General features: G+C 47.2%; 3 protein-coding genes across 12 annotated transcripts in view; all 3 read right to left on the bottom strand.

Annotated features, from left to right (window-relative positions):
- Positions 1-1,496: 1,496 nt before the first annotated feature.
- Positions 1,497-7,019, bottom strand: TMEM25 (transmembrane protein 25). 5 transcript variants are annotated; one of them, XM_016188387.2, is made up of 9 exons: positions 6,923-7,019; positions 6,219-6,301; positions 5,645-5,956; positions 4,806-5,096; positions 4,293-4,424; positions 3,434-3,464; positions 3,185-3,285; positions 2,968-3,054; positions 1,497-2,829 (listed from the first exon to the last, which is right to left on the bottom strand). In XM_016188387.2, the coding sequence occupies exons 2-9, from the start codon at positions 6,274-6,276 to the stop codon at positions 2,756-2,758; spliced, it is 1,086 nt and encodes a 361-aa protein (XP_016043873.1). In that variant the 5' UTR covers positions 6,277-6,301; positions 6,923-7,019; the 3' UTR covers positions 1,497-2,755. The 5 variants fall into 5 exon arrangements, with proteins under 5 accessions (XP_016043873.1, XP_016043872.1, XP_060035964.1 ...); XM_016188386.2 differs by lacking the exon at positions 6,923-7,019 and adding an exon at positions 6,766-6,871; XM_060179981.1 differs by lacking the exon at positions 6,923-7,019 and adding an exon at positions 6,473-6,755 and having other exon boundaries at positions 6,219-6,375.
- Positions 7,005-10,508, bottom strand: TTC36 (tetratricopeptide repeat domain 36). 2 transcript variants are annotated; one of them, XM_007523605.3, is made up of 3 exons: positions 10,318-10,493; positions 8,982-9,170; positions 7,005-7,311 (listed from the first exon to the last, which is right to left on the bottom strand). In XM_007523605.3, exons 1-3 carry the CDS (start codon positions 10,433-10,435, stop codon positions 7,049-7,051), a joined length of 570 nt encoding a protein of 189 aa, XP_007523667.1. In that variant the 5' UTR covers positions 10,436-10,493; the 3' UTR covers positions 7,005-7,048. The 2 variants fall into 2 exon arrangements, with proteins under 2 accessions (XP_007523667.1, XP_060035974.1); XM_060179991.1 differs by lacking the exon at positions 8,982-9,170 and having other exon boundaries at positions 10,318-10,508.
- Positions 10,509-12,357: 1,849 nt separating this feature from the next.
- KMT2A (lysine methyltransferase 2A) overlaps positions 12,358-17,439 on the bottom strand; it is a 102,000-nt gene continuing 96,918 nt past the window's right edge. For all 5 annotated transcript variants that reach the window (XM_060179976.1, XM_060179974.1, XM_060179973.1 and 2 more), the window contains one exon: positions 12,358-17,317. In XM_060179976.1, the coding sequence (XP_060035959.1) occupies positions 17,042-17,317 (276 nt within the window). In that variant the 3' untranslated portion in view covers positions 12,358-17,041. The remainder of the gene's footprint in view (positions 17,318-17,439) is intronic.

Here is a 17,439-nt window from a genome sequence, read left to right on the forward strand (position 1 = left end):
CCTGCTGGTCTATAATATGAAAGACAGAAGGGTCGATTGTGATAATGATAAAGTTGCAAGTATCAATGCAACTTAACCCCTAAAAACTTTATATGTATCAACTCAAGTTTAATATTTAGTTATGATTCTTTTGTTATATAAAATTTATTTTTTAAAATATTTTTTTTTATTATTGGATAGAGACAGAAATTGAGAGGGGAAAGGGAGATAGGGAGGGAGAGAGACAGAGAGATAGCTGCAGCCCTGCTTCACTACTCATGAAGCTTTCCTCCTGAAGGTGGGGACCAGGAGCTTGAACCTAGGTCCTTGGGAATTGTTTTTTTGTTTTTTTTTTAAATTTATTTTCCCTTTTGTTGCCCTTATTTTTATTGTTGTTGTAGTTATTATTGTTGTTATTGATGTCGTCATTGTTGGATAGGACAGAGAGAAATGGAGAGAGGAGGGGAAGACAGAGGGGGGAGAGAAAGATAGACACCCGCAGACCTGCTTCACCGCCTGTGAAGCAACTCCCCTGCAGGTGAGGAGATGGGGGGCTCGAACTGGGATCCTTACACCAGTCCTTGTGCTTCGCACCACATGTACTTACCCACTGTGCTACCGCCTGACTCCGGTCCTTGGGAATTGTAATGTGTGTGCTTAACCGCTTAAGTGCACTACCACTTGTCCCTTTATATAAAATTTATATAGAGATAAATGTACAGATCAAATAACTATTGGACTATATTTTTAGCTATAGTTTTATTGAACTATAATTTAGAACAAAGGGGCTGAACATAGCTTAGTACTGAGATAGAGCAGTCTGCTAAGTATCATGCAAGTGAAAAATTGGCTATTAGGTATAGCTCCATTCCCAGTTGGCACTCCAAAAACAGGAAATGCCACCTCTACCATTAATAACAGTGTTAACTATGGAAATATAAAGCTTAAAAGAGGGGAGTCGGGCGGTAGCGGAGCAGGTTAAATGCACATGGCGCAAAGCGCCAGGACCAGCATAAGGATCCCGGTTCCAGCCCCCAGCTCTCCACCTACAGGGGAGTTGCTTCACAAGCGGTGAAGCAGGTCTGCAGGTGTCTATATCTCTCTCCATTTCTCTCTGTCCTGTCTAACAATGACGACATCAATAACAACAATAATTATAACTACAACAACAATGAAAAAGAACAAGGGCAACGAAAGGGAAAATACATTTTTTTTTTTTTAAAAGAGATCTGAAACACCTATGGTGAACTGTTAAGATCACAGATTTGCATGATAGGTATACAGATGTTAGCTGTATTTAAGTTGTCATCAAAGCAGTGCATACTTGAGGAGCTAGAAGAAAGCTCATCTAGTAAAGTACATACCTTTTTCTGCGGGAGGCCCTATATGTGAACTCTGGCATGACACAGGAGCACCATGGGTGGCACTGGGGAAGCTCCACAGATGGTGGAGCAGTGCAGTGATAGCTCTGTTAGTCTCTCCTACCCTCTCAAAAAAGTTACACAAAGAAGCAAACATGTTGTTCACTCAGTCAAGTTTATTGAACTTACTGCGTTCTCAGCACTGTCCTGGGCAGTAACACAAGAAAACTTACAAAATAAGGTACCAATAAGGGAAAAAATAGACTCTGTACTATATTAATTTGCAATCATGTCCATGTTGCTTTTTAAAATGTTCCCATGTTGCTTTTTAAAATGTTCCGGGGTTGTTTGAGGATATGAAATCTCCTTCTTTCTCCATGTCCCCTTAAAGCTTCTGACATGTCAGATTAGGTACCACTGTGACCATCTATAAACAACAGAGGGGAAAGACACGAAGAGTGGCTTCCTGCTGATCAGGCAATCTGGTCATCAGGGCTGGCGTCCCTGGTGAAGACACATTGGTAGGGAAACCATTCACCCTGAAAGGTCAGGGTGCACTCACAGGAAGTGAGTCACAGGAAGGCCATACTTAGGGCAGCCAGAGAGAGCCCTGGGTCTCTTGCTCACCCCCTCCCCAGGGAATGTGCTTAAAGTGCTAACAAAGTGAGAAATGAATGCATAGCTACATGCTCTCCTGGAAACCAGTCTTCTCATCTCCCTTCTGAGGCGTGCTACCACCAACCCCTGACACTGGCCACTGGGGAAGTCTACAGCCTAGTAAAGAAGTAGAGAAGGTCCAGTGTATGATTTATGACACCCAAGAGGAGACAGGTACAGGGAAGTATGCAGCAAAAGGGACTAGTTTGTGCTTGGCCAATGTTCCTAGGCCAGGAATTGGCTTCTGTGCAAAGAGCAGTTGGGTCTATACAGTTAGCGGGACCTATATTTTTCCCTGAGGAGAAAAAGCTATATAGTGTGGGAAGGAAATCTAACACTAACACATGCAGGTCTCTCCCCGACCCCCAGCCAGGCATGCCCCCATGCCTGTTATACAAGGTCAGAGGGTGCTGACACAGGGCACAGAGCAAGCCCCCTCCAGTGGGGCCTGGTCACATTCAAATGCCAAGTGACCTCTAAACACACCCGACCCAAGTGTTCCTTTGCCTGGGCACAGGCCTGACATGCAGTCCCCTGACCTGAACGAGAAAGAGGGCTTTAGGTTTGCCAAGACCACTGGCATCCCTGAAGGTCAGAGTCCAAAGAAACCCATCACATGGACAACACACAGAGTACCCCAGCCAGCAGGGCAAGTAGAAGCAGCAGGGCCTTTTCACATAGGCAACACAGCCAGGCAGAGGGTGCATCAGAGGAGGATGTCACCCAGTGGCCAGGAAGGCACCCTCTGCGCCCTCAGCTCAGAGCCAGATCTCATCACTGCTCACACTGGACACTCGGTAGATGTAACCCAGCATGGGGAGGCGGATGAAACCTGTGGGGTCAGACATGCCCAGGAGTCTCAGGAACTCTTAACGCCTTGGAAACGGAGACATCCCTCTCCACCCCTTGGAGACTCGAAGCCACAACACAGGGCTTGGGAGTGCAAGAGGGTAGGTGTTCTTTCTTGTACCTCGGCTGGTGAGGAGGCCGCCGGGCTCTGGATCTAGAAGTTCTGGCTGGCTATTGTTTCCAGCCACCTGCACATCTGCTGGTTTCCCTGTTGGGTAACAAAAGCGGTGGGGCCCAGGATGAATATTTCAGGGGGACCCAACCCCTCCTAGGTACCAGATCTCTTTTCTCAGAAGCACCTCGAGATAAAGCAAGAGAAAACAGGGGCCTGGCTGTACCTCTGGAATCCGGAGTGAGGTCGTTGAGCTGGAGGTTAGACGGGAGGGACATGTTCTCCCGGGGCAGGCGCACATTGTTGAGTTTCAGGTTGTTGGAGTCACTACATAGTTACAGAGTCTGGGATTCACTCTGGCCCCAGCAGGTACCCTCCTGCTTTGGCCCCCATTCTAGAACTGCCAGAAAGCCCAGTTTCACCTGTCCCCATGCAGCATCTCACTTCGGCACATGCACCAGCCCCAGGAAGTTACCTAGAGATCAGAGACGGGCGCCGGGAGGGGCCTGCAGAGAAAGAAACCATGCCACTTCTCCATGTGCCCACACTCTTCAAGCTATGCCACCTGCTCTTTCAGACCCAGAATCAGATTCGGGACACTCAAGTCACGGGGACTCTCCAGTATCTAGCCCTGGGACCAGAGACCAGGTCTTCAGTGTGTGACCTTGCTGCCTGGGGTGCTTGGGGTCTCGCCATGGCCATCCCTTTGAAGACCTGCTCTTGCCATTTGCCCAAGGCAGTTTTTTCTCCCAGATCTACGTACTGCCCTTGCTGTTCACACACTGACCTCATCTCCACTCCCCCAGCCACTACGCCTCCTAAGTCTTTGGTATTTAGCTTTGTTTTATTCTTATTTTAAAAATTATTGGGCTGGGAATACAGTAATTTAATGGTTATGCAAAAGACTTCACTGCCTGAAGCTCCAAGGTTCCAGGTTCAATCCCCAGTACCACCTTAAGTCAGAGCTGAGCAGTGCTGCTACTCTGCACCTTTCTCTGCAGCTCTCACTAAATAAAACATTTTTAAAAAATAGATAAAAATGAAAAATTAAGGGGCCAGGCAGTGGTATACCTGGTTTAGTGTATACGCAAGGATCGAGGTTCAATCCCGTTTCCCACATGCAGGGGGAAAACTTCATAAGTGGTGAGGCAGGGCTGAAAGTTTCTCTCTGCTGCTTTCCCTCTGTCTCCCCATTCTCAGTTTTTCTCTGTTTATCCAATAATAAATAAAAAAAAAAATTTAAGACAGAAATAATAAAAAATCAAGGTGGGGGCCCAGGAATTAAATCAGGACTTTATACATGCAAAACATATATTCTACCACTACGGCCCTACCTTTGGTGGTCTTCTCTTTCCTGCAGACCAGGCAGGCCACTAAGGTGCTGAACCCCACCAGGGTGCCCAGGGCAAGCCCTCCAGCCACAATGATGCCCAGCACTGGCACTTCCACCCGGGTGGCCAGGAGTCCTGTAAGTTAGGTTTCAAGTGGGTAGTAGCTCCAACTCTTGAGATGCTGCAGATCCTTCTTGCCCCAAGTGCTGAGGACACCTCAACCATAAGACTCACTCAAGGGGCCAGGCGGTGGCACACACATTGTGCATACATGTTACAATGTGCTACGACCCAGGCTCAAGCCCCCAGTCTCCCACCTGTAGAGGAAAAGCTCCACAGTTGTTGAAGCAGTGTTACAGGTGTCTCTTTCCCTCCTACTCTATCTCCCCCCCTTCCCTCTTGATTTCTGTCTCTGTCCAATAAATAATTAAGAAACACTCAGGGTTAACAATTTCCTCCCTCCATTTCTGTGCTATGATTCCCTCCCATCTGAGTTTTGCTGGGCTAGTTGCTCACCTGGGGCCGGAAGCGAGGCACTGGTGACACCCACATCATTGGTGGCCACCACTGAGAGGTTGTGTGCCAGGCTGCGGAGCTGTAGCTGCACAGTGTGATTGGTGAGCCAGGGGTAGTTTTGGGCATCAAGCACCAGGAAGTCAGAAGTGTTGACAGTCACCGGCCCATCCTGGTCAATCCAGGTCACATTGGCAGGTGGATTGGCACGCACCAGCGCAAAAAGGACCACCAGGAGGCCTGGGCCCTGAGCTTCTTGGTACTTGGATCCAACCTGGGCAATCTCCGGTTTAACTGGTCAAAGCAAAGGCCAAAATGCTTTCATCATAGTGCCTCATAATTCTTGCCCTCACTTTCTCAGCCCAGAAGGGAGCCAGGAGCCCAAACCTCTCCTCGGAGGTGATACAGCCAGAGAGGCAGCACTTCATAGTGATTACAAATATAAAAAGCTAAGACAAAGTGTCTGGATTTGAATCTGGCTCTGCTACTTACCAGTTGTGTGACTTCAGGCAAACCGTGTTATCTCCCTGTGCCTCCATTTCATCATTTGTACAACAGGGACAATGGCAGCAATTACCTCATATACTTATTGTAAGGATAAAATGAGTTCAGGCCAGGGAAATTGCTCAGTGGGTAGACCATAGGGCTTGCGTGCATAGGGCCCCCCAGGCTTGATCCCCTGTACCACTTATGCCAGAGCAGCCTCTGACCTCTCTTACTAAATACATAAAAAAATAATGAGTTCACATTTGCAAAATGCTTAAGCATTTGCTCAATGTCCTGTCTCACCACTTTCATAGTGATTGCCAAGGGCCTCTCCCTGCCCACCTCAGAGCACTCACATTGCACATTAAGGATGACAGAGGCATTGGCTGAGTGGCCACTGCCTGGGTTCTGCAGGGAGCAGTTGAGCTCATGCTGGGCCCTCTGGGCAGTGACAGTGAAGGTGCTGGTGCCTCCAGAGAAAGCCTCCCCCCCTACACTCAGCAGTCGTGAAGTGCTGGCCTCCTGAAGCTGTCCATCCAAGTACCAGGCCAGTCGGGGAGTGCCAGGTCCCCCTGCCACATGGCAGGTGAAGGCATGGCGTTCATTCTCCCGAAGTGCACGTTCTGCCCAGGTCCGACCATCAATTTGTGGGGCCAATTCCCCCCAACCTGGAACACAGTAGGGGGTTTGGAAGGGTAGTAATGTTCTGTGATAAGATAAAATCCCTTTACTGAATGAATGACAGCAGGCCAAGAGACAGAACACTTGGGGTCTCTCAGAGGGACTGTCAGGACCTGGGGCAGGTGGGCAAGGTGAACCAGTTGTACTGTTTGTGGGATGAAGTGGGCACCAGGACCATAGGTACAGCTAAGAAAGATGATGGGATCCTTGACTCATAAGTACTTTGTCAAGGGATGAACAGGGGTGTACCTGAGTTCAGGAGCAGCAGTGTGTGCAGGAGGGTAGCTGGGCCTGCAGGCAGCGCCATGGCGGCCCCAGACGTGGGCCCCAGGCTGTGAGAGAGGGCGCAGACCACCATGTCAGCCAGGTGAGAGCAGGCAAGCCTACTCATTTCTCTAGAAATACTCTTCAGAAACAAGCAACATGCACAGCTTCAACCGACAGTGGTGAAGGCAAGGATGAGAACCGCCAACCCCAGAGGCCCAAATCCACGCAGAACTTACCTGCACCCTGAGGGGCGCAGACCTGAGCGCTGACTCCAGCGGATAAACAGCTACACCCGCACACAGAAAGCAGCGGCACACGCACATGCACACGCAGATGCTCCGGTGCCCCACACATGTGCCCCACCCCAAAAAGGGACCGTGCTCCCGACCTCATCTTTATCCTCCCCTTCGCCCCACCCGAGCCCCCTAGCCCATCCCGCAGGTTACTCAGCTGGCTGTGGACCAGAGCGGAGGCGACCCGGGTGGCCGGGGTCCCACAGCCCGCCCGCCCGCCTTCCAGGCCGGCTCACCTGCCTCCCTCCTGAACGCAGCCTGAGCGACTGCTCAGGTCTGATGAGCACCTCACTCCGCCGCGGGGGCGGAGCTACGCCAGGCAAGACCTATCAATGCCCGACTCGCGGCCGTACCCACCTCCCCGGGTCAGGTCGGGGCTGGGCCTGTGCCCACCTGTCCGTCGAATGGGTCGAGCGCAGTGGCTTCCATCCCAAGGGAGAAGCGACAGCGGGACGCAGACACGGGCAGCACTAGATGAAAGGCAGGCAGCTTTATTGTCTCGACCCTTGTCCCGCCGCCCTAGCGCCCATTGCTAGGACTGCGCAGCTGCCCCATCATGTCTGCCAGCATGCGGTTGCACAGCGCGGCGTACGGGTTGAGCAGCACCAGCTGGCGCCGCGCGAAGGGGCTGCCCAGCCGCGCCGCCTGCTCGAAGTCGCTGCGGGCGTCGTCGTCCCGGCCTTGCAGCCGAGCCAGTAGCCCGCGCTGTACGAAGCCCTGTCGCGCCGCGCGGCCCCGGCCGCCGCTCAGCGCCAAGACGCGCTCCAGGTCCTCCAGGGCGCCTGCGGGCGGGGAGCGGGCGGGGTCACAAGGGTGCCGGGGCTCCGACTGGCAGCCTGCCTGATGGGGTGTGCGGCTTGTCCTCAGCAGCCTTTCTGATCTTTCTCTGCCAGACTCGAATGGCAGGCAAGCTTGGAAAAGGGCTTCAGGCTCTGCACTGTTCCAGAATGGAGAACAAACATCCCAGCCTGGCTTTCTGCCTCCCCGGAACCTCTGGCAGCTACAGACCTAGTAGTCTAGTCCTTCTCTATCAGGCTTCTTCTACGATTTAGACCTTACCAGCCTGCTGACGTCCCAGACAGGACTCCCTCTGTCGCACTGCCCTCACCCCATCTGGCAGATTTGATCTCGCCCAGACGCAGTTCAAACCCTTTAGTGGCTTCTTATTTTCAAGACAGTTCAATCAGACCTAACATTCCCTCTTCCACAACCCGGCTTCTATTTACCTCTCTAGCTTCTACACCATCCTTAACCCACTCTGTACTACAGCCAGCCTGGAGAGTTCAAGTCCCCAGTACCTTTCATGGCATGTCTTCTGGACCCCCAGAGGTCGTTTTCTCTCACTTCTCCCCCCCCCCTACTTCCACGTAATTCCTACTCACTCGTCCTTCAAAGTTCACCCCTCAGGAACAGATTCCATACTGAACCTTCTCAGACTTGCATGATGGAATCTCTCATTTGGTTTAAATCCCAACTCTGCCACTTCAGCTACAACAAAGTTACTTAACCTTCACTCTTTGGCTTCTTCATCAGTAAAATGTAGATGACAGTAGTACAGACCCTGGAGGCTTGTGATTTACTGTAGCACATGAAGTAGTAATTGCTGTAAGTTGCGTTATCTTTTTGTGTTCTCAGCATCTAGTCCATTGCTATCTACAGTAGGTTTTCATTAAACGTTAATAAATGCATTCTACCTTCACAACAGTCCCAAGAGATTAGCAAGGCCTGTCGTGTCTGTTATAGTAAGAACATAGGGGGAGTCGCACACATAGTGGGTTAAGCGCTTGTGGCGAAGCGCAAGGACCAGTCTTAAGAGTCCAGGTTCAAGCACCCGCTCCCCACCTGCAGGGGTCACTTCAAAGACGGTGAAGCAGGTCTGCAGATGTCTTTCTCTCCCCCTCTGTCTTCCCCTCCCCTCTCCATTTCTCTTTGTCCTATCTAACAATGATGACATCAATAACAACAATAAAAAAAAGGGAAATAAAAAAATTTTTAAAAAGTTCTTACGAACATAGGTTCCTGGGAGTCGGGTGGTAGCACAGCGGGTTAAGCACACGTGGCGCAAAGCTCCAGAACCCGCGGAAGGATCCGGGCTCAAGCCCCCGGCTCCCCACCTTCAGGGGAGTCGCTTCACAAGCGGTGAAGCAGATCTTCAGGTGTCTATCTTTCTCTCCCCCTCTCTGTCTCCCCTCCTCTCTCAATTTCTCTCTGCCCTATCCAACAACGACATCAACAACAATAATAACCACAACAAGGCTAAAACAGTAAGGGCAACAAAAGGAGAAAAAATAGCTTCAAGGAGCAGTGGATTCACTGTGCAGGCACTGAGCCCTAGCAATAACCCTGGAGGCAAAAAAAGAACATAGCTTCCAGGCAGGTTTGATGACTCTAACCCCCTACACCATCCCGTTACTTCATATCAGGTGTGTATATCCAGGGCACCTCCTCTCACCTGCCACGTCTCCTTGGAGTCTCCGAGCCTGGGCTCGGTTGTTGTAGGCTGAGGCCCTCTCAGGTAGCAGGCTGATAGCTTGGCCAAACCTCTCTAGGGCTGTATTGAGGTTGCCAGCTTCTGCTGCCATCACCCCTTGCAGTTCCAAGGCTTTGGACTGTTCCAGCTGTGCTCGAGGGAAAATTCCATCTATGCCAGGGAGAAAGCCAGGAGGGGGTAGGTGTGCAGAAGTAAAGGTCAGCACAGGATTTGGAACCTGGGACCTGAGCCAGGGTTAACTTGGCTGGGGTGTAGGTCACAACAGCAGTCAGATCAGTGTTAGGGGAGGGAGGAGCTGAAGTCATATGACTGAGGCTAGCATGATCGAAGTACAAAGGGAACTGGGAAAGGAATCTCAGTTGGTTTTCCATTACCAAAAAGACCAAATCCTGTATATAGCTAAATGACTTGCTCAAGGTCACACAACCCATAAATTGCAAGGTTTGGGTATGAACCCAGGACTTCCTTGAGAGTTTGTATGGAGGTTCTAGCAGAGGAGTGCAGCTAATCTATACCCTTGACTGAAGACCAGTAGTCCTCTCTATTTGGGGAAGTCTGTCCTCTTCACTGAGCAAGAAGGGCACACATGGAGCAGTGAGGGAAGGGACCACCCTCCTAGCCAACCAGTTCAGCTGAATCAACCCTGGTTGTCAATGGGGTGACATGTTGCAGCCTGATCGCCCTCACCTCCAACCCAGGGCTTCCTATCTCTATCCTGCCCTCACTTTATTCTATACACTACCTGCAACAAAGGCCACCATGACATATTCCAATCATGACAATCACCTTTAATGCACTCCTCAGCTTTTTTTTTTTTTAATTAGGGCTGAGAAATTGAAAGAGGAGGGGGTGATAGAAAGATAAGACACCTGTAGACCTGCTTCACTGCTAGTGAAGCCGACTCCCTCCAAGTGGGAAGCAGGGTCTTGAATCTGCATGGGTCCTTGCACTTGGTAATATGTACACTTAACTGGGTGTGCCATCATCCAGCCCCCCCCCCCACATCACTTAGTTCTCTACCTTGACATTTTAGTAAGACCTAGACTATATTCCTTTAGAAACAAAGGGAATCAAATACTCACAGGAGTGAGTAGGGCAGTCACTCAGACATAAAGCACATTTGTACATGGGTGAAGTCCTGACTTCAGTCCCCGCTACCAACTTGGTGGTGCTCTGGTTCTCTTATTACCATGGGCCATGGGACAAGGAATCTTGTAAGACCACTTGCTACTATCCTGTGGGGAGGCCAACAGATCAGCCAATGTAGAGGGCTGAACTCCAAAGTAAAAATACTCACCTTCATCTGTTTCTTCCTTCCCAGCATCCTCTTCCATATCTAACCCAACAACATCTCCAAATGGGGTGTTAGGGTTGAATATGGCTTGCAGCACTGCCTGATCATTTGGAGAACCCATGGTGCTAAACTCCCAATTTCCAAACAAGAGACTCTGAGGAGGGAGGAAGAAGGGGTGGATGGTGAGGTTTTTGATCTAAAGGGAGGAGGTTCTGTTTGAGGACCATCCCCATCAGGAGGTGTGTCTCCCATTGCTGGCTACAGTGTAAACTCAATCAGTTCCCTTTGACCTGGGGTTAGTGACCTTGGCTTGATAGACTTAGAAACATTTCTCAACTGCCTCTCCATCTCCATCTCCATCCTAGGAGAAATAGTAAATAAATCTAATTTCAGCCTTACAATAGAATGGAACAGAGGATGCTATCCAGGTTCTCCCCAAAGTGCGCATATATATATATATATGATAAAACTGGACAATTCTTTTTTTGGTAATTAATTTTTTAAAATTCTGAACTGGGGAGACAGGATAAGGGTTATGCAAAAGACTCTAATGCCTGAGGCTTCTAGGTCCCAGGTTCAATCCCCAGCACCTCCATAAGCCAGAGCTGAGCAATGCTCTAGTTTATATCTTTTTTTAAAAAAAATATTTATTCCCTTTTGTTGCCCTTGTTGTTTTATTGTTGTTGTAGTTATTGATGTCATCATTGTTGGACAGAACAGAGAGAAATAGAGAGAGGAGGGGAAGACAGAGGGGGGAGAGAAAGATAGACACCTGCAGACCTGCTTCACCGCTTGTGAAGCAACTCTCCTGCAGGTGGGGAGCCGGGGGCTTGAACCGGGATCCTTATGCCGGTCTTTGTGCTTTGAGCCAAGTGTGCTTAACCCACTGCACCACCGCCCGACTCCCTCTCTAGCTCTTTAATAAATAATAAAATAAAATATTAGGGGGTCAGGTGGTGGCAGCACCCAGTTAAGCACATATAGTATTATGCACAAAGACCCAGGTTCAAGCCCCACTCTCCACCAACAGTGGGGACACTTCTCAACTGGTGAAGCAGGTCTGCAGGTATATCTTTCTCCCTTTCTCCCCCTCTCCTACCCTCTCAATTTCTCTTTTTTTTTTTATCAAGTAAAATAGGAGAGAGAGAGAGAGAAAAAAAAAAAAAAGGAAAAAAAAGGCCACCAAGAGCAGTGGATTCATAGTGCTTGCACCAAGTCCCAGCAATAACCCTGGTGGCAAAATTAATGAAACATTTTAAAACGTTTAAACTTGGGAGGTGGGCAGCAGCTGAGCGGGTTAAGTGCAGGTGGCACAAAGCAGAAGAACCAACATACAGATCCCAGTCTGAGCCCCCGGCTCCCCACCTACAGGGAAGTTGCTTCCCAAGTGGTGAAGCAGGTCTGCAGGTGTCTATCTTTCTCTTCCTATTTCTCTCTGTCCTAGCCAACAATGACATCAATAACAACGACAATAAAACAAGGGCAACAAAAGGGAATAAAAATTTGAACTATTTTTTTTTAACTTTAACTTATTTGGAAGAACACAGAAATTGAGGGAGAAGGGGGATAGAGAGGGAGAGATAGAAAGATGCCTGCAGCATTGCTTCACTGCTTGTGAAGCTTTTCCTTTAAGGCGGGTGGGGGGGGGGCCTGGACACTGGTCTTTCTGTACGGCAACATGTGCACTTGATGAGGTGCACCACTGCCTAGCCCCTAAAATGCTTCTCATAGATCAGGGAAATATTTTAGAAGCTATTACTTGATTTAATGGATCAAGGAAGTGGGGATTGCAGGAAGTAAAGGAACCATTCATTTTGTTGTCTTCTTGACCCCTTTCTCATATCCAAAGTTAAATAGGTCTTCTTGAACATACATTATGCATAACAAAATAGAGCAGGAATCATTGTGGAATGTGACCTAAAGAGTAGGTGATGGGAAATGGTTAATGATTACACCTTAAAGGACTGTGGAAGGTACTTTGTAATATGACCCAGGCCATGCCCCTCCTGGTTTCTCCCAAAGCCAAAAGAAAGCTCAATCATGTGCAGCAATAAACTTGACATGTTTATTAATTAAACTATCACTTAAATAAAAAAAAGTGCATAGAAAATAAACATGTTTAAAAACTCCTTTTTTTTTTTACAACTATGTACACTTTTTACTTTTACATTCAGTCTTTCGTAGAGAGCTTTCAGCATTATTATTTTTTGAACTATTAAAGTATTTTCCTTCATCCCTGTCACAGGGAGTTAACACTGATGGACTTTAGACACATTTTTTTTCCTTTTTTTTTTTTTTTTTCTCTAACCAGAAGCTTGGAAGAACACAAGGGGAAAAAAAAAAAACAACAACAACCAAACAAAAGATTTGTAATACATGATAAAGTTGTCAAGAAATGTCTTATTTCTAGAAAAGAAGCTTGTCATTTGTTGAGCTTTTGAAACAATTATTCAACTACCTGTGTATTTACTAAAGAGACTGTTAAAAGTTCAATAAAAGAAACACCACAAGTCTATTTTCTTGGTTGAAAGACAGAACTAGAGTACCTCGGAACAAGATACCAGGAAAGCACAGAACACAATTTCCCCTAAATGCAGGTGGTAGCCCCAACATTCATAACCAAAAAAAGAGAAACAAGGAGTACAGGTACTGACTGGCAACATTCACGGGCAGAGAAAAATCCAGGTGACACCATTTCTGCATTTCTCTCTGATGCTAGGAATGGACTGTTCTACCAGCCTTGTTCCCCTCCCCATTTCAGGGAGTCAGAAGAGCGCCAGACTGACATTTTCCTGCCACTACTAGCAACTGTAACACAATCCTTATCTATAGTGTTAAGAGAATTAAAAGCCATGGACTGAACTAGGCTTTGTTACATGGTGCATTACTATATTAGTTCCTATATATATCATATTTATACTTATTTGAAAAACAAAACAAAAAAAGTTGCAAGTTTTCAAAGTTGAGAGACTTGACTGGTATTCATGATTCGGCACAAGACCATCTGCTCAGTAACCTTGTATTGCTTTTAAATGAAGAAAATGAAACATAAAATTACACCCAGCCCTTTGTAATGACCCGCTTTTCCTAAAACAAAATAACAACCCCCCCAAATAAAACACAAAATTTGATGCCTATTTTTAAAATCCCAAACCAAACTTGAAAGTTAACATCTGACAAGGTTTTGACCTTTAGTATTCTCAGATATTTGATTGAACGTCAGTCCTTTAGAAAGATACATTCATTAAGTGATTTTTTTTTTTTTTTTTTTCTTTAATCAAGGGAGCTGCATGGTGCTAACTGCATTGGCCGGGAGATGGTGTAGACAGAGGCAAGCAGGGTGGTGGGCTGGATCCCAGCAAAGGACTCTGGATGAAAACTTATATATAGCTGCCAGGGCTTCCCAGTTAATTGTTGTTATTGGTCTAAAAACAGGAGGAGGGCTGTGCTGGCGGTGGTGGACAGTAACAAGGGGGAGCCAAGGGACCAAGTTCCGGCCAAAGGGTCAGCGCCATGCAGCTATTCTGGTTACACAGCTGTCACTGGCCACCAGGAAATGCAGCCACAACAGGTTCTAGCAGCAAAGCTATAAGTGAGCTGGTTCACTCACTAAGAACTGACCAGGTTTACAGCTGTTATTCCTGAAGGGTTTGGGATACCCCTTGGGGGATTCTTGGGAATGACCTACCACAGTTTCTCAGTCTGCACTTCCGTGCAGATTCCCCCTCGGTCACTTTTAAAACAAACTCTAGGTGTTTTGTTGGAGATAGCTATGCCTTTTCTTCTTTATTTTTTCTTCTTCATCTTTTTTTTTTTTTTTTTTTTTTTTTTGCCTTCTTTCCCTTTTGTAGGGAAATAGCTTATTTCCCAAGTTGCTGGCAGGTATGCTGAATTTTGGCAATAGACTCAAAGCTGAGCTGTAAGAGGAGTTTCTCATTTCGGTAGTTGACAGGGAGTTTGAAGGCAAGGAAAACCATCTGCAGCTGGCAGGAGAAGAAAAGCTGTGGGATCCTCTCCTGGCCTCAGGGTTTGGAACTGGTAGAAAGACAATGAGGAGGGGGGCTCACAGTACAGCATGGCCTAGCAGGGCAATAACTAGGTCTATTTAGCTGAGTTTCCCCCACCCCGACTGGCCTTTGGGTCTTTCTTAAGATGAATTCATGACCTGTCAGTGCATTAATCATTTCAGTAACAAATGCAGCTTAACATTTTTTTCTCTAAAAAAAAAATAAAAATAATAATAGAATAGAGGGCTTTACAAAAACAAAACAAAACAAAAAAAAAAAACAACAAAACCTCACACAGTGCAATAATAAAGGAAACGAGACACTAGTGGAACCCCTAGGGTCACTGTATCTTGTTCATGGGCAAAGGAGGGAGTGAGGTGAGGTCTGGGTTGCGTGCTTTTCCCCAGTCCCCTGCTGGCACTTCTCCACGATGACAAGGCAGTCTCTGCCATCCTGGCCACAGTGCTGGGCTCCCTGCATGACAGTGAAAACAGTGACAATGTTCCAGCAAAGCCACCATACAAAGTTCTTAAGGTCACAGAAGAACAGGGAGTCCAGGATGGAAGGCACAGCAGAACCATGAGTCCTGGGGCAGAGAGCGCCGGGCTGAGTCGTATTGCTTCACTAGACTTCCATAGGAATGGGTTTCTTGTGGTGAGACAGGGTGCCCCCCCCTCCATTGGACTACACTGCTCTGAAACCTTGTGGCTGACAGAGGCAGAGAGAAACCGGCTTTATCGTGAGTGGTCAGACTGTGCTTCAGTTTCAACGGGCTGCCCCTAAAAAGGGCAAAGGGTGAGGGGAGTGCATGAGTCCTTTGCAAATATAAGGACTTGTTGGGCAGAGGAAAAGGGAACGGGGTGACCTATGAGGCAGATGGTGATGGAAAATGTCAGGTTGCCATTCAACTTGGTTGCTGACTCAGAAATAGAAAAGAGGAGAGAAATGTAGATCCCTATCTCTTATCATTGAGCTAGTGCCAAAAAAGAGTATGAGACAGAGGAAAAAACTGCTGTCTGTATCAAGATACTACTACAGCCTTTGAGGAGCTTCAGTATAGGAAGGAGGGGAGTTGGGTGACCTTCCTTTTCCATTTATTGTCAAAGAACAAACCCAGGAGACATTTATGTCAATAGGGCACAAACAAGCTACACATTAAACAAACAAAAAGTACACCTTCCAGGGGAAGATGGGCAGGAAAAACCAGACTTTGTGTGTACAGCTGAATATTTTCTCTAACTCCATCCTATGAAAATAAAAAATTATTAAAAACCGATCTTCTTTTAAATTAGGATAATACCGCGGTTTAAAAAATAGCCTTGTCATAAGTGCTTCTCCCTATGAAGTGCTTCTCTTAGAAAAATATACAAAATATATTTACATTTATAAAACCTTAAATAGTAAACTGTAAACAGAACAGAGTAAAATCCAATGACTTAATTTAACAAGTTCAGGACACTGTCTTGGGGAAAGGAAAGAAAACATTTGATGCTGTTTTGACCACATCCTAAGGAGTAATCAGGGCAGTAGTGTCATTTAATTTTCTTTATCCATGGATTTTGCATAAGTGGTGGGGGTTCCCTCAATACATGGTGGTCTAGTCCCCAAGTCTTGGGCCTTGAAATCTGATTAGTGTTCTGCCTTCAACTGGACTCTGACCATTTAAAAATTAAGTCTTCCTATGTCTTAACGAGGGGGAAGATAAAATTACCATGTTTTAGATATGGGGGCCAGGGTCATCCTGGTTGTTGCATGATTTAGATCCTTTCTCTTCTAAAAAATCATGCTACATATATTTCTTTTAAAACTCTTAACAGAGCTTTATGAAAACTTTTCCAAATTTTGTCTGGTTATGGCCAATGGCTCCTGTCCATTTCCCCACCGGAAGTGCTTGGAACATTTTGTAGGGACATAACATGCCCAATCAGGAGTGTCCTTGAGCAGGGAGTCCCTTTCCCCTAACACCCGGAAAGAATGGGACAGCAGTGTAATGAAGAAACAACAAAAGTGGAGTGAAGAGAAGGAATGAAGAGGGAAGCCGCTCCTACTGTCAAGAAAGGGTATTGGCTGAGATAAGGCTCATGGGGATCATACTCCCACGTAAAGCCCACAGGCTCAAATGTTTGGTAATTAATTGGCACAACCCCAAGACAGCCTTTTGACACCAAAGGTGCTAAGAATCCTGTCTCCCATCTAAGTGAACTCTCAAGCGGGAGGATAGTAGGGAAAAACCACCAGACCGTTTCTGTTTATTCAACAGATAGCTACAGGCTGGGTCCACTGGCAAACTATCAGATATTCAGCCACCACTTAGTTGGGGGCTTTTCATGACCCCCTGTTTATAGTGCTTGGGAAAGGGCCAAGGCAAGGATGGCAGCTTTTCTTTGAAGAGATGCTCAGGCCCAACCTCCCAACATAACTTTCTACAGGTTCCTTCCAGGCAAATCTGCAAGACCCCCTTTCCCACCTTTCAATGGTGTACAATCAGAGGGGCCCGAGTCAAAAGCCTATCATGGATCTTTTCTAGCTCATCTATTTCTCCAGGACTACAACCACATGTACAATGTGATTATGGGGCAAATAGGCACTCAGCCATCACAGAGGAACATCAACTGTGCCCTCTCAACATCCTGGAACTCCTAGCTTCTGGCAAAGGCCTCCAGCATTGCTTTGGATGGCTCTGGGTCCTGGTACTCCAACACTGGGGAAGAAGAGCAGCTTTAGTTTAGGAACTTCCGGCATTTCTTGGCGCCACAGTTGCAGGGTAGCTTGTTGCTGGCATCCTCAATAGGGAACTTATAGTCATAAGTGAGTTCCTCCCCTCGGTAGATCTTGCGCATGGCAAAGATGACAATGTGCTTCTGCCCGTCGATATTGATGACCCGAGAGTAGCAGTTAGGCTCACATGAATGATTGATGAAACGTGCAGCGTTTCCATGCATGGTGGCATCCACTACCTCTGAGTCATCAATTCGAAACATATAGCAACCAATGCCCTACACATCAAGAGAAACAAAAATTTGATTATTAGAGCTCCTGACTTTATTCTGATGTGACTTAGTCACTGATAAAAGATTCTTCTTGAAGAATTTCCAGGTTTCTGCCATACTTCAATAGG

This window comes from Erinaceus europaeus, chromosome 20, assembly GCF_950295315.1.
Source record: "Erinaceus europaeus chromosome 20, mEriEur2.1, whole genome shotgun sequence".
Classification (NCBI taxonomy): Eukaryota; Metazoa; Chordata; class Mammalia; order Eulipotyphla; family Erinaceidae; genus Erinaceus; species Erinaceus europaeus.

What these genes read in the sequence shown, in the direction of transcription:
- TMEM25 (XM_060179981.1), bottom strand. Translation starts at nt 6,559, where the DNA reads ATGTGCGTGTGCCGCTGCTTTCTGTGTGCGGGTGTAGCTGTTTATCCG. An exon ending in TGCCTCGCTTCCGGCCCCAG is followed by an intron (nt 4,425 to 4,805) that starts GTGAGCAACTAG and finishes CCTAACTTACAG; the next exon opens with GACTCCTGGCCACCCGGGTG. An exon ending in CCTCACTCCGGATTCCAGAG is followed by an intron (nt 3,055 to 3,184) that starts GTACAGCCAGGC and finishes GTTACCCAACAG; the next exon opens with GGAAACCAGCAGATGTGCAG.
- TTC36 (XM_007523605.3), bottom strand. Translation starts at nt 10,435, where the DNA reads ATGGGTTCTCCAAATGATCAGGCAGTGCTGCAAGCCATATTCAACCCT. An exon ending in GAAGGAAGAAACAGATGAAG is followed by an intron (nt 9,171 to 10,317) that starts GTGAGTATTTTT and finishes TCCCTGGCATAG; the next exon opens with ATGGAATTTTCCCTCGAGCA. An exon ending in ACTCCAAGGAGACGTGGCAG is followed by an intron (nt 7,312 to 8,981) that starts GTGAGAGGAGGT and finishes CCCCGCCCGCAG; the next exon opens with GCGCCCTGGAGGACCTGGAG.